General features: G+C 36.7%; 1 protein-coding gene across 6 annotated transcripts in view; it reads right to left on the bottom strand.

Annotated features, from left to right (window-relative positions):
• rap1gapb (RAP1 GTPase activating protein b) overlaps window positions 1–15,795 on the bottom strand; it is an 82,578-nt gene that overhangs the window by 36,299 nt on the left and 30,484 nt on the right. For 4 of the 6 annotated variants that reach the window (XM_079628231.1, XM_079628232.1, XM_079628235.1 and 1 more), the window contains exons 1-2: window positions 11,973–12,108; window positions 8,320–8,355 (exon numbers count right to left, since the gene is read on the bottom strand). In XM_079628231.1, the coding sequence (XP_079484357.1) occupies window positions 8,320–8,355; window positions 11,973–12,016 (80 nt within the window). In that variant the 5' untranslated portion in view covers window positions 12,017–12,108. Of the gene's footprint in view, window positions 1–8,319; window positions 8,356–11,972; window positions 12,109–15,795 lie in introns of those variants that run through there. The other 2 variants (XM_079628237.1, XM_079628238.1) reach the window with 1 other exon arrangement.

The following is a 15,795-nucleotide window of genomic DNA, read 5'->3' as shown; positions in this document are numbered from 1 at the left end:
CGCTGTCAATACTGCTTAGCTTGTTTTGAACTTAAAAAAAATATCTCTGTGTGTGTGTGTGTGTGTGTGTGTGTGAGATTCAAGCCTCTTATGTAGCTTTAAAAGGATGTTATCTGTCGAACCTACAATTAGCCCACCCAGCCCTCTAAACTACCTCAAACAGACTTGCTGCCATTCCCAAAATATTCCCACAGCTGCAGGCAAACTGAGCCGAAGGACCATCTCAGATGGGAACATCCTTCACGGAGCCACTGACACCACAGAGTTCCCATCAGTCCTCAGTTCATGAAGCAGCAGTAACTGGGTGGTAAAATCTCACAAATACTTATTTTTTCACCAACAATACGGTTTCCCACTATACCCCAAGACTTCTAGAACTAGGAAATACACATGACAATGTCTATGGAAAGTAAAAATAATCAAATTGTATCACGATCTTGAATGGTTTAAGAGCAATAAAATAAAATAAATCTTATTTGTAAGTCATCTACACAGCATGCACACTCTTCTCTTGTCTTGTTACATGACGTGTGGCTCAGAAAGAGCATAAATAAAGGTAGCAGACAATAAAACAGACAGTATCTGCATTATTTATTTATGGTATGGTGCATGCTGGGAAGTCAAATAGACCCACATCTATCAATGTTACAACCTACAGTGTCTAGTTCATTATACTTCCTTTAACAACTTTGAATTTGCTTCTGGTTTAACTAATGGAAAGAAATCAAGTTGAAACTGAATACTCTCTAAAATGTCTAATGAGCTACAGAGGAAATCTCAACTGTATTACTGTGCTCAGATTAGAAAGTTAGCTGAAAAATAATTGAGAACTCCATTAGGTCTTCTAAGCTATGAAATATCAATCTCTTGAGAAGTAAAACTTCGCTTTACGATGGCAATCACCCTGCAATATTTAAAGTTCTTGCACACAACTTTGTATCTTACCAAAGGTGGTGCACTTTAAGTAGAACAGCATCGGAAAAGCTCAACCTTCTGTCATTCCCCCTTCTTGAGTTCCCCAACATGTTTCTCAGCACAGCAGCTCCACGCAAATAGACAACAGCAGATGGACCAGGGCACTTCTCTCTAAAGCTTTTCTGTCCACACCCAAACAGACAGAGACTCAGATCTGAGACGTCCACCTGAGCGTTGAGTTCTTTGTGTATGAAGACTGTTGAAGTTTCACCCCCGGCTCTTGAAGAAGTAGAGAAGTTAAACCTGTTTTCAAGTATTCTCTCCATAAATGGTTCTTACTCTGCCCACAGCAGGAGGGTCCGGGACAGGTTTCAGGTTAACAAACAAAACCAACCTCAAGGGCTAGAATCACTGACCATGGAAATGAGAAGAACTGGGTGTTGTTTTCTTTTTGTCATGTCATGGGAAGTATCTGGTCATACTGAATCAATCAAAAATAGATTAAAGCTAGTATCTAGAGATTTGTTGGTGTTGGTCCATTGTGAAAAAGGCCCAGAAGAGGTTGTACTTCCTTCGCCAGCTGAAGAGGTTAAATCTACCACAGGTTCTGCTGATGCAGTTGTACTATACAGTCATTGAGTCTGCCCTCTGGACTTCCATAACTGTCTGCTTTGGCTCAGCTACAAAATCAGAAGACTACAGAGGACGGTTCGGACTGCTGAGAGTACATACATACACCCCTCCTCACTCTCCATGAACTGTACTCATCCAGAGTCAATAAAAGGGAAGGCAAAATCTCTCTGGACCCCGGTCATTCAGGCCACTTCCTCTTTGAACTGATGCCGTCTACAGAGCCATGAGCACTAGGGATGTGCAAGACTAGTCGACTTAACAGTACAGCTGGTACTACAAGTACCCCAGAGTGCAGTCTGGACGATGGGGCGGGGCGACACATATGGGCGGGGCAACACGTGTCGCTCCGCCCACGCCCAATTTAATTGGTTTATAATACTGCAATCTTATTGGTGTAGTAGACGATTCAGGTCTGCGCATGCGCATTCGTTTATGTACGATTTTGTGAATGATTTGGCCGTATTAAAGAAATATTAAATGCTAACTTTAGTCGTATCTTATTATTGTTTTACCATGGTATTTTTAGATAAGATCTATTGGCTAATGTTTTATTGTACTTAAGACACAGAATAGATGAAGACATTGTTTAAAAACAAACGCTTGGTGACGGCACCTGTACTTCAGGCCAGGGAGATGTTTTACATTAGCGCGTCATTCACTTGGCTTCTTCATATTTCTATCAGGATCGGTGGATCAGCACAAACTCAGGATTTTAAGCAAATTGATGATAATTCACTGTAAGAAAGTAAGCAGCTGATTTTAACCGTTTTTTTGTAATTTTTTTAACAAGATTTGTTGTCCAATTATTTGGTACAAAGTGCAAATACAATGTTTAAATGGCAAACTCATGCTTCCTTGTTGTTTACCTGTTAATCAAATATGAGAACCTATATATTGGCTCTGTAAAGCCCTGTTTTTTTGAAGATTCATGAGCCGTGGAAAGGGAGTAGCACAAGTGTTAATGAACGGCAGTACGCCACTGGGAGTAGCACAAGTGTTAATGAACGGCAGTACGCCACTGTGCGCTGCACCAGTGTGGACTCCCAGGAGCTCAGAAGGATATGAGGAGGAGTGATGACAGTGGAAGACGAGAGAAGACCAGGCCTGGGACATTTACGCTGAGTTTTGTCTATGTACAGACGGCAGTCGTCGGATATGAAGCACCTGCCGTTATTTTTTGTTTAATTTAATTTAAAACTTCCATTTACCGTTCACCTGTGCCTTGAACTTTGTTACATTTATATTTAAAAGCATTTTAAATAGCACATTAAAATGAAACACTTAAAAATAATACCTTAAGAGGTAGGGCCTAATCTTTTTATTTCACCTCAGATGCGTTTTCTTCGTGTTAGTCACGGAGAGCACAGAAATGACAGCTCAAAAGGCAAAAGAGAGTATTTTTTATTAGAAATAAAACGGAAAAGTTTTATGTAAGCTGTGCCATTTCAAACTGGTATAATTCAGCCATGCTTAATATTCAGGACATGCACATAGGTGTGATAGTTGAAGCAAGCAAATGCCCATGGCGAATTAAGTCCGAAAAAATAGCTGAGCTTCAGAATCAGAATAAGAATGAACTTAATTTTTCCAAGTGTTCGGCGTATAGTGACATTTATTATGGGATTTGACAGTTTGATTCATAGATTAAAGGGATAGTTCACCCAAAAATGAAAATTAGCAAATAATTTACTCACCCTGAAGCCATCATAGGTGTATATGACATTCTTCTTTCAGATGAATACAATCGGTTATATAAAAAATTATATTAAAAAATGTCCTGGCTCGTCCAAGCTTGATAATGGGAATGAATGGCTGTTTGTCTTTGAATGTCAATTAAAGCGCATCTATTCATGATTAAAGTGCTCCACGGCTCTGCGGGGGTTAATAAAGTTCTTCTGAAGTGAAGCGATGCATATCCATATTTAAAACTTTATCGTCTAAAATCACTAGCTTCCGGCAGACGGCCGTACGCATCGATTTACGCCAAAAAAGTACGGTAACACTTGAACTTGACGCACAACGTAATGACGGCAATTAATGCCTCTCGCGGTTCAAACAAACAGGGCTGAACAACCGCGTTCGTCACACTACGTTGTACATTACGAAGAGTTACTAGTATCGGATTTCACAGATAGCTTGTTTCTATATTGTTTAAACATGGTTAAACAATTTATTTGCTCTGGCTCTTGTTTTAAATTATTTTGTTCCATTATTATTCTTGTTGTTGTCGTCATCTGTTGACGTTGTGCAAGCAGAATGTAGCGGTTGGTCGGTGTGGTATTTGTCCCGCCCCTCCTCCACTGTGATTGGATGGCTGGGTATGAAGTGACATTGATGATCGCTGCACTCCCATTAAAAACAATTGGAAAAATAAGCTAACCGTGGGAAAAACAGTTACACACAAACACCATAAGCCCATACAAAGTTTGTTTGATTAAGCAATCTATGCAAATTAATTGGCAAATTAATGGAATTTTATGCCCCAAATTCTGTCTGCTTTTGGAACAATATGTTTTTTTTTTGTATAAATGGATTAAATGAATATTCACTAACAAGAATCCTTCAAAACAAACTGTCTGATCTTGACAAGACACTATCCAGGCTCTCGGCTGACTTTGTGTCATGGGAATTATTTCCAAAATAAATCTGACAGGAATCAGGTCTATTTTCAAATTCCCATTACCAGGTTTAAACCTCCCGTCTTTCAATCACTCTCTGGCTAAAAATCCTCCAACTAGCAAAATGTTGTTAATCTGTATCCTTTGCTACATTCAGAAATAATTATCATCAGAAGAACTCATCAACCAAGGAAAGCTATCAACAGAATAAGGAAACAATACACTAAAACAGTCAATACAAATATCTTGAGCTTTAAGAAAACTCCCCTTCAGTTTATCTCAGACTGGGCTATCAGGTAACAACAGTGGGTGGAGACCCACATCCTATCAGTCGGCTTCTCACCTGGCTATAGTTTTACACTAAAAACTGTCTGAATTGACATTGTATTTGTAAAATTATATTTTATTAGGAGAGTCAAAACTATTTTTTTTATAATTATGTTTTTGAATATGACAAACTAGGGGTGTAAAGATCATGTCACGATTCGATAAAAATCACGATATTGAACTTATGATATTGCTGGTAACCCAATGCACAGGACAATGGTGACAGCAGAATAAAAATATTCATGATTCTGAAGCTGAAAATACAGAATTATTTTAGACGAATATGCTTGCACTCTGTCCCTGACTAGATATTTAAAATAATGTAGGACACTTTTTACTGGAAACATAAGACATCTGGCATTATTACCCACAAATATAACCCACATTGCATTATTATACTCAACATTATATATAGCCTAGTAGTTTAATGTACTGACACTACAACTCTGTAAACTAAAACATTTTCCTCACACAGAAATTTTCATTTTGGGTGAATACAGATCGTCACTATCCATGATACATACCGGTACATGCATTTCTGAGATATATTGTGACACGATAAATTATCCCTATGACAGACAGACGAACAGATAGACAGATAGATAGAGAAAAATACATATGTATATGCATTATTATATAATTTACATATAATAAATAAAATAATACATTAAATTAGCATAATTCCTTTTTTCTCATCTCAGTCCAACCAGTTCCCACGTCCTCAACAATTCCAGACTCTGCACTACAGCAAGAAATTGAAATGTAATCAATCTGTTCCATTGTAAACCCCACCCAACTAAAGTTCCAGTCTGCTCTCGTGCTTTCCAGACTTTAGGTAAGAGGAAATGTGTTTTCCAGAGCTCCGCGACACTATAGCAGAGAACAACTTTTCAATGCCACCTTGAACGTGTTTCAAAGAGCATTTTAACAATCTCTGTTAGACCGAATCACATTGTGCGAAAGCTCATCTTTTAGGGGTATACTTATCCTGTCAACTTAGATTACTTAAATTATGTCGCTGTGAGACATAGCATACTAACGTCCCCCAAAGATCAGAGCTGTCCTCACTAGACAGTGTCCTCACCGAATCTGGGTGAACTAAAGTCCAAACTCAAATGAAAAACAAAGCACTGTTGGCTATATCCAACATTAAGACTTAATTCAGCAATTATTTAGTCCAAAAACACTTAAATGGTTCAAAATGTCCACTTCCAATGAAAACAGTTATGATGCCATTATCATTAGTGATCGGACAATATTGAACCATTCTGAGACATTGCATTGACTAATAATAGTGTTAACAAAACAAAAATGTTGCTTTAAAAATATAGGGCTTTTTAAAATAAATATTATGCACAATAGTAAAAATAAAATAAAGTAAACTATTATCCATGTTTTTGGACAATATACCATGGTAATATATATAAGGTATTTATCTATAAGGATTTTTTGACATGATGCATGGGATTACCTTGGCATTCTTTGAAGTACTTTTGTGTACCATATAAATACCATGGTATATAAACATGGTAATCATTCAGTACCAAAGAGCAAAGCAAAGCACCATAGTATTAACATTGTCCTTTCAGAGTAGTTTATCCAACCTACGCTGCATCAACAGCATCACTTAAAAGTGTCCCTGTTGTCCCTGGCAGCTTTCATCCCGAGCACTTGCTCGTCCCATGAGAAAGGACATGGCGACACAACATCCAGCGCACAGCTTTTACTTTCGCCTCCGTACGCCCTTTTACAGCCTGTTTCTTATAAATCTGAGAGCTGTCTTAACAATTTTCTCAAGCCAGCAAGATAAAGAACAGCCTAGAAAAGCCTACACGGGCTACGTCTCTGCAACTGTAACAGCAGAGACATTCATGCCATACAGAAGAGAATACCAAGCTGATGCGTAATACTGATCTGAATAGGTCTAATCATAAAAGCATTGTGTCTCTAAACAGCACAGGCTCTGACAGTGGCAGTGGGCGTATATGAGAGGAAGTGTTCGGATGCAAAGTGCAGTGAAATTCCAAACATGCACGACAAAAGAGACCCTTGAAAAGGCAAGCGGTGAAATTAAAAACTGTGATTTAACCTGCTTTTACAGTCTGTTCATATCTGTATGCACTGTGTTTGAGGAGATTGTTGCCAAATTGTGTTTTTACAAATAGTGTTATATTATTATATTTCCAAAAGAAAATGCAGATTAATCGGGTGATATTTGACCATTTTGAGCCACACAATGTGGTATATTTATATTTATGTTCCAGGTCGAGTGACAAGCCAAAGTTTAATATAGCAGTAATAGTAATACTATTAAAACTTAATAGTTCCTCGTGGAACTTACTGTACAGTGCAAAAAGACTCTAGATCTAGTGTTTTCATATTCAAGGAACGTCTTTTGTGTCTTCTAAAACATGAACAACTGAAAAATCTGAAGGAAAAAAAACTGTTTACCTAAAAAAAAAAAAAAAAACTCAGAATAATGGTACTTTATGTGTTACTTCATGTTTTATGCAACTAAGGCGAGCTGTTGAAACACTTATTGCCTGTATATGTGAGAGCGAAAAAGAGAAAAAGTCAGAGAGATGGCAATATAAAGGAGGAAAATATAGAGAAAACAAATGTAAGAAAAAAGAGAGTATAAAGAAAGCTAAAAAATAAAGATAGTTTTTCATGTGCACCGTTTCTTTTGGGTCTCTCGTCACATTAGCATGCACTGCGGCACTCATTTGGGATGATACACGCGGAGTGAAACCCAGGTCCCGGCATAATTATATTCCGGCATTCGCCCTCTCCCTTCACGTTCCCTCTTCTCTCCAGACACATCCTCTTCACAGCCATTATCATCCAGCTATACACATAACCAGCTCCCTCTATAGTAATAACGCTGTCAGTCAAGCTGATGTAAAACTTTCCACCAGCAGTATAGGGTGGGGGTGGCTGATGCCAAAGCTATATCAGAGTTTGCTTGTATTTGTGAGGTAACCGGATCCAACCTGCCTTCACAACCACTCACACACCGATTACAGAACTTTAGGTACCGTTACGGTTACGGAATGTGATGACAAAGTTAGATGAACATATGATGAACACAAACTCTGTGTACAATGGGGAAATATATTATGACATGAAAGCCAACAGAGCCTAAGAGGTTGTGGTACACACAAAAAAAATAATGAAATAAAAGAAAAAAAATCTAATTAAATGAATTATATTAAACCTATGTATATATATTATAAAGTATATATAAAATATATATTTTATTTTCTAAAAAAACACCCAAATATCCATATAACAAGAAAAGAAAATCCTTTAAAACCACATAACAATTTGTTTTATATGTTATTAAACATATATTATGCTAACAAAAATCATTCAAAATTGAAAATATTTTGTAATTTTTGTCTTTTAATTTGTCATTTTGCTTCTCAAGTTTCATCTTGTTCTACACAAGGATGTTTAGACAAATAAAAACACAAGAAAAATGTACTGATTGTTTTTGTTTGTTAGTTTGTTTGTTTGATATATAGCCACTTGCACCCAATTTAACAATGAATGAATGTGTGCTGTATCCCATTAAACTTGGAAAGTAAAAATTCCCAAATGCCTACTTAGAAAAGTCCAATAAAACGTCACTTGAAATTTGACTTCCAACTTGGAAACAGTTATTATTTCGACTTTGTTCCTATAAACACTTATCAATGGATAACATTTTCAGTTTTAAAATGTTTTATTTTAAATATTGCATATGTTAAATATATTTAAAAATGTGTTTGCTAATATTGCATTACATTATATACATTGGTTTAGCAGAAAGAGAAGGACTTACCAAATATGTCTTGACCTGGAGCAGGTTTTGTCCACTCTGTGAAGAAGAAAAAAAACATGCTATTGTTAAAATAGGTATTTCAATTTTCAATACTGACACAACTGTAAAGCTCTTATAGCCATTACCCAAAAATGGCACTAACTGATTTCACACTTTTAACACATTCTGGCAATCAATCTCCACCCAGAGCCTGCTAAATGCTAACGGATAATCAATTCAGCGCTGACAAACTCCTCATGCACTTTAACACTTGATGATGTGATAATGACTCAGCAAATCTATCAAGTTAACGAAGGGTGAGGGCCAATAGGATAATGAAGAACCACTGGAGCACATCATCAATTAATACACGCAATTGCTATCTCTAAAATCCCTTGAAAAGCCTCTTCGCTCAATGTGCGGTCCGCGACACCTTTAACCCCTGATCTTATTACTTTGTGTTTATGCGCAATGTTTTGAGTGATTCTCAACAATTCTGCCTGACAAAAAGCTGTACAATTGTACCGAGGGCATTTGCGGCTGTGAGACGCTAATGAGAGAAGCAGCTTCTCTAAGGTTTCTCCTACGAGCAGCTGCGGCTTTGTTCTAAGAATACGCTATGACTCGACTCGGTTTAAAAACAGCTCAGCCCTCAGATGTTTTCTGGATAAGACCTTTCATAAGACTGAATATCAAAATAGACAAAGCTGAATACAATGGCAATTTTGTGTGAAAAAGAAACCTCATTTTCCTGGCTAATGTAATTGGTGTCAATTCGGTTTCTTGCCACAAGGTGGTTCTACAAACTCCCATGTTAAAAAAGGACCAATAACCTTGATCAAATCTTTCAACAAAAGATTGAGACCGAAAGTAACCGTTTTCCAACCAGACGCATCAGGATGTCTCTGCTTTGCTCTAAATGTCAGACATCCACAGGGCTTGTGGGCTGTCAGTCACAGCACTGGTGCTCATCCAACCGTCTGCTGAGCGCAAGGGGAAAGAGTGGCTGTTGTGTCAACAAAATGAAGTAACACTTCAGGTAGAGCATATAGAGGAACAACTATTTCCATTACCTTGAAGGAATGGACAGTGATCTTTTATTAGCTGCTTTAGCTAACAGTCCTCCACATTTATTTTGAATAATGAAGTGTCAATCGATTAAAATGTCATATTAGCCTACATGATATTGTTCAATCGGAAACACTTTACAATAAGGTTTCATTAGTTAACATTAGTGATCACGCCGGCGCCTCCACCGACCCCAGGGGGTTTACTACATTAGTTATAATGAACTCCACTTCTACAGCATTTATTAATCTTTACTATCACACGGCTCTGTGGAATACTTGATTCTGATTGGTCAATCGCGCCACCCAGTGGTATGTCATTCCCTGATAACAACCGGTGAGAACAGATAACACAGGCTCATCCGGTAAGCAGAGCTAAAGAATGTTTTTTCCTCGTGGAAGTTTTGCATTTGGTGAGCTAATAAAAATATTAAAACTCAGTCAAATCAAAATCTTGTGTACAGTCATTTAATTATGTCATCCAGTATTGTGGAATCGCTCTCTAGTTTCATACAAATGCACCTGCTGTCATTTTGTGACGATTGTTTTGTACACCGTTGGATTATAAGATAACAAACAGGTACAGGTTACACCATAATTATTTATGTGACGAAATGCTGTGTAATAAGTGGTATGACTGTACCATATCCCTTAAATGTCTGTCTAGTTTGAACTTGCCACGCTAGCAACTGCTCTCTCTGCAGAAGCTTTGCGTTTAAAGACCTAATAAAATATTTGGACTCAATCAATATTTTGTGTCTAATTATTCACTTATGTGGCAAGTAGCCTCCGCTTCACGCCGGGGTCCTGATCACCCTGTCGGGGGTTTATTCTGAGATAACAACTGCCTGGATATTATCCCGTACTTAATGTTAATTTTAACATTTACAGATACATTATTAAAATAATGTATAAGTTGAAATTGTTTGCATTAGTTAATGCAATGTGAACGAACATAAACAAACAATGAACAGCTGTATTTGTATAATTTAACATTAACATTAAAAATGAACAAATACAGAAATAAATCCATGGCATCGCTTCAAAAAAAGCCTTTAGGAACTTTATTTTTAAAAGTGTATGGGTGTAAAAGGCATGGGAAAATTTGTCATATGCAATTGCAAACACTGATTTTAATTTAAAAATGTAATCAAACCGTATATGACACAAGTAAACCCCTCTAGCTACACAAATTCACTGTAAACACACACGAGTTCAGGAGTAAATATTGGAGCCGAGCCGCTGACTGTGGAAACAAAGCCTATAAATCAGCAAATGGGGGATCAGTGTGTTTGTACGAGCATGTGTCAGTAAACATGCTGGATCAAACAGAACCGGTTTCAGATTGCTTATGCAATCCAAAATACAAACCTGTTAAACCTGGTGATGTAGGTGAAATGCCAAAGACTTAACAGATGTAGCACAATACAATTTTTTTTTCCATTATTAAGGGTGCTCTATTTATATGATCTGTTATTTCAACACAAAAGTGCTTTTAAACTTCACACTTTAAAGTTTCAGGCAATAGATACAAGACGAATGTCACAAATCACTACATGACCCGTGTTTCCCTCTTTGTTTGAAGAGACATTTTAGCAATCTCTGACATCATCTTACCATCATCAAACTCTCAGCGATCCAACTGAACCGTTCTAACCAAGCCGGCACAACAAGACGCTGTCAAGTAACAACATGTGCAAGTATAAAACACAAGTGAATAATATGTAAAAGTACAACTTTTTGTTAATAAATTAAACTAAAAACGTATGTCTACTTTTAGAGAGAGAATTTCCCTTTGCTGTGTCAGTCCTAAATTCCTCACCCTCATGTCGTTCCAAACCTGTAAGACTTTCGTTTTTCTTTTTGATGAAATCTGAGAGCTTTCTGTCCCGATAGCTACACAACTACCAATTTGACGCTTCAAAAAGTTCATAAAGAGATCGTAAAACTAATCCATATGAATTGAGTGGTTTAGTCACAATTTTCTGAGGAGACACAGTCACTTTATATGATGAATAGATTAAATTTATGCTTTTATTCATCAACTCAATTTATGAATTTATGCTTTTATTCATCAACTCACACATCAGTTGTGGTAAACGGAAGCTCAAGCATGTTCACTTGACGTTCGAGAACCAATGAGGTTCATTCTCGTGTTACACAGCACGTTTGAGCTTCTGCTCAGTTTATATTTGAATAGGAGCCTAAATTAAAACTGTTCATCATATAAAGCGATCATGTTTCTTCAGAAAAATTTTACCAAACCAATTGATTCATTGCCCTTCATATCCCAGCAGAAAATTAATCAGCACCTTGAAACATGAACCAATCAAAATAAAGTATTCAGAAATGGTATGAACATTGATTAGAAGACATCATGTTTACTGATAATACCGAATGTATGATCAATCAACATCTGCATCCTAGAACTGGAAGTTGGCATCTATAAACCATAGTAGCAAGTGAACATGAACTACAATGGCATGTAAACATCGAGCAATGTGCTTCCTGCTCAGTGAATGGTTACTCCGTCCTCACAGAACTCAAATGAGAAATCAAAGTCACCATCATCTGTCCTTGTCACACACACAAATGAGTCGCTCTTACCCCCCATATGCTCCAAAAGTAAAGCTCCTCTTCCTGTGAGACATTCTTCTGTTTTCCCTCGACAGTCTCTTCACCTCCGTCTCTGGCTCTCTTTGACTGGGTACTTGTTTCGTGCCTCTGTCTCAATGTGTGAGAGTGTGTCCCTCCTTTTCTGCTTCCTTATCCCTCCTCTCTTCCCTCCCTTTCACTACCTGAGACAGAGGATCCACAGCTGTGGGCAGGTGCTCGCCTTTCAAATTATCTCTTTACTTACTAGACATGTGATGAAAAGAACCAAGTGGTAAGTTCTTAGAAATATAAGTTGTAGAAGTATGACCCAAGCCTAGCCATGATTCATACAAAAAAAAAAAAAACATGCCTTTTTGTATTATTCAGCTCTCACAATATCATACGATTTCATCATATTTTATGAATTAAGTGCTATATAGCATGCACTTGATTCATAAAACATGATGAAATCGTATGATATTGATTTTTATACACGCACACTGCCATTTAAACGTTTGGGATCTGTACGATTTTTGGCATTTATTTGATAAAAAATACAAAAAATATATATGTTGTTAAATATTATGACAATTTAAAATAACTGTTTTCTATTTTAATATATTTTAAAATGTAATTTATTCCTGAAATGCAAAGCTGAATTTCAGCATTATTACTAGTCTTCCGTGTCACATGATCCTTCAGAAATCATTCTTATATGCTGATTTGCTGCTCAAAAAACATTCATTATTATTATCAATCTTGAAAACAATTGTGTAAAAAAACATTTCAGAATTCTTTGATGAATAGATTTTTTATAACATAAAAGTCTTTACTGTAACTTTTGATCACATTAATGCATCCTTGCTGAATAAAAGTATTGATTTATTTTAGAAATTATATTAGTATATATACTTGATTTTAGTTCTGTCAATCGATGAAATAAACAAATTAATTTAATTAGACTCATCTAACATTAGTAATATATTTTTATATTGTAATAAATATTTTTACACAGAATCCAAATTAATCTAGAAACAAAGACTGTGTATTTTATATTTGTAACACATTCTCAAGGCCTTGAGACGAAAACTGTTTTTATTTATTTATTCCATTAGCAGCTCAGGACGGCTACACACATTATTGTTTACAAAATTAAAATTACTTTAATTCAGACATTTAAAACATGTTTATTATAGAAAAGGTGCATTCACGTGAAGGTATAAGATGTATGTTTAACAACAACAAACAAAAGTCATGTGATTGTGTATATTTTTTGTGGGCGTATTGAACAATATGTACAAAGGCAAATAAAAACAAATCATTCTGCTCAACACTGGATATAAAGCTCTAATAAAACATTCCCACTGGTCCAGTACAACTGATGAAATTAGTCAGCAGCAAGATAAATTACATTCAATAAATTCAGACTAAACATATTAAAGCTTCTTCAATTAAAACTTAATCAAGGACCAGCTGTACTGTGACACTCTGTCACACATTTAAAACATAATTTTCTCAGGCAGACCTTTTAAAGACAAACATATAATCTTTGGTAACCTCAGGTTCAGATAAATGGGTGTTTACTATGGAAACATTGGCAACAGCACAATGTACTATCTCATCTTATATCAGCTGACAGAGTTCAGAGTGAGTAAATAAACATCTTGTGCTTACTCGCTTCTCTTTCTCTCAATTAGTTGAAAATGACATTGGTTGTTAAACAATCATTTTTATTTTTAACTTAATAGTAGAATGACCGTTACTACGGTAACAATCCATTACTCTTTTAGTATATCTCATTAAACTTGAATCTCAGTTATGTTTCATTAAAATTTGTAATGCTTCTCATAAAACTCTTTGGGAAAAGAAAAATAGCACTACCCATAATTGCCTGTGCTGTGCCAGTTGAGCTAGCCTCCAATCCTTCATCACTAAAACACCCTAAAATGAGTCTAAAACAATCAAAAGTGACCCAAGGTGACATCCAAAGTCAACTCAGTAAAAGAGATTATTTTATCAGTTGGTTAGCAGTTACTGTCATGATCTGAGAGACGGACGACGGCTTGTGTCTTTGATACAGGACATTTCATAATCACTTTGGGGTCGGACTGTCTGAGACGAAAACCATTAGGACTCTTCTTCTACAGCTAATGCTGAAAGGTGACCATTCATTTTTAAAGGGACGTCTCTGCAGAGAGTCCCATTTATCGGTGGGTATTGCCATTTGCTTAAGATTCACGTGACAGTATCAGTAGGTAAAATAATAGACCAAGGGCGTAAAATTAACATTCCAAGTGCCGAACGAGAGTAAAAATCAAGTATGGTGAGTATATAAAACAGCGTCAATTGCCAGTTGGTCAGTAAAAAATGCATTAATTCTAACAACGCAAAGTTGTGAGAACATTAACGTGAACGATGATTGGAACAGATGGTGGGCCATGCAGCATCAATAATTTGTTTTTCGTGGGAAATGGAAAGTTTTCTGCTAACTAACATCTGAAGCAAGCGCCCAGAAATCTGCATCTCAAACTGAATTGAGCTCTCTTGCACGTGTTCTTGCACTTGAACGGACATATTCAAACAAAATTGTAAAAATGCCTGTCCTGGTAAGTATCCTTGTAAACATAGTCAGTTATGTCTTAAGTGAACGTAAACAGTCGAGAAAGAAAACATGTGACAGCACATTGGATCCATGCATTAGCTCTCAAAGTGACAGCAGCCTCAAATTCCGTCTGCTGTCTTTTTAAAATTCAAACAGTTGAAAAATCAGTCACAAAGAAAAATCACTCATTGCTCTTGACTGAATAACTTTTGTAACTTTAATAAGGATTGATCTAGATGTTTCATGGCTGAAAAAATATATTTTTGGCCGGTAAATTAAAGTCACCAGCCATTGGCAGGTTTGGCCCTGAATAGGCATATCCTATAAAAGAACATTTTATTTCTATAAAATATATATATTTTTTTTTGTCTCCATTGTGCATGATTGTCTCATGCACGCGTTTCAGGTTACGTTAATTTTCCATGTGTATTTAAACCCTCTGTTCATTCAGTTTCTTTGTCAGGTATCGTCTGTTAACATGGTTATGTTTGAAGTATTATTGTTCCTGTTATCTCCTGTGTGTTCCTGGTTTAATTCATAATTAAAGACTTTATTCGTGATATTCCTTCATCATGTGCTCATCCACTCAACCTGTGACATCTAGGCCTACATGTATGCTAAAGGATCCTTCCAAAAGTTCACAGGGTCAAATATGCATGCTTGTAGACATGGTCAATGCGATCTGGTGAAGTTCAAACTGATCATCAGAATGGGGAAGAAATTTAAGTGACTTGAACATGGCATGGCTGTTGGTGCAAGACGGACTGGTAGTATTTCAGAAACTGCTGATCTATTGGGATTTTCGCACACATCCATCTCTAGGGTTTACAAAGAAAGGTTAAAAAGAGAGAAAATACCCAGTGAACAAAAGTTCTATGCAAAATGCATTGTTGTTGCCAGAGGTCAGAGGAGATTTGACAGACTGGTTCGAGCTGATAGAAAGGCAAAAGTAACTCAAATATCCACTTGTTACAACCGAGCTCTGCAGAAGAGCGTCTCTGAATGCACAACATGTCCAACCTTAAAGCAGAAGAGCTAGCAGCAGAAGACACACCGGTGACACTCCTGTCAGGTAAGAACAGCAAACTGAAGCTACAATTCACTAAGGGCTCACCAAAATTGGACAATAGAAGATTGGAAAAACATTGCCTGGTCTGAAGAGTCTTGATTTCTGCTGCGGCATTCAGATGGTAGGGTCAGAATTTGGTAAAAACAACACTAAAGCATGGATCC

The sequence above is a fragment of the Phoxinus phoxinus genome (assembly GCF_949152265.1).
Source record: "Phoxinus phoxinus genome assembly, chromosome: 11".
NCBI lineage: Eukaryota > Metazoa > Chordata > Actinopteri > Cypriniformes > Leuciscidae > Phoxinus > Phoxinus phoxinus.
This window is presented reverse-complemented; position numbering and strand designations above follow the sequence as displayed.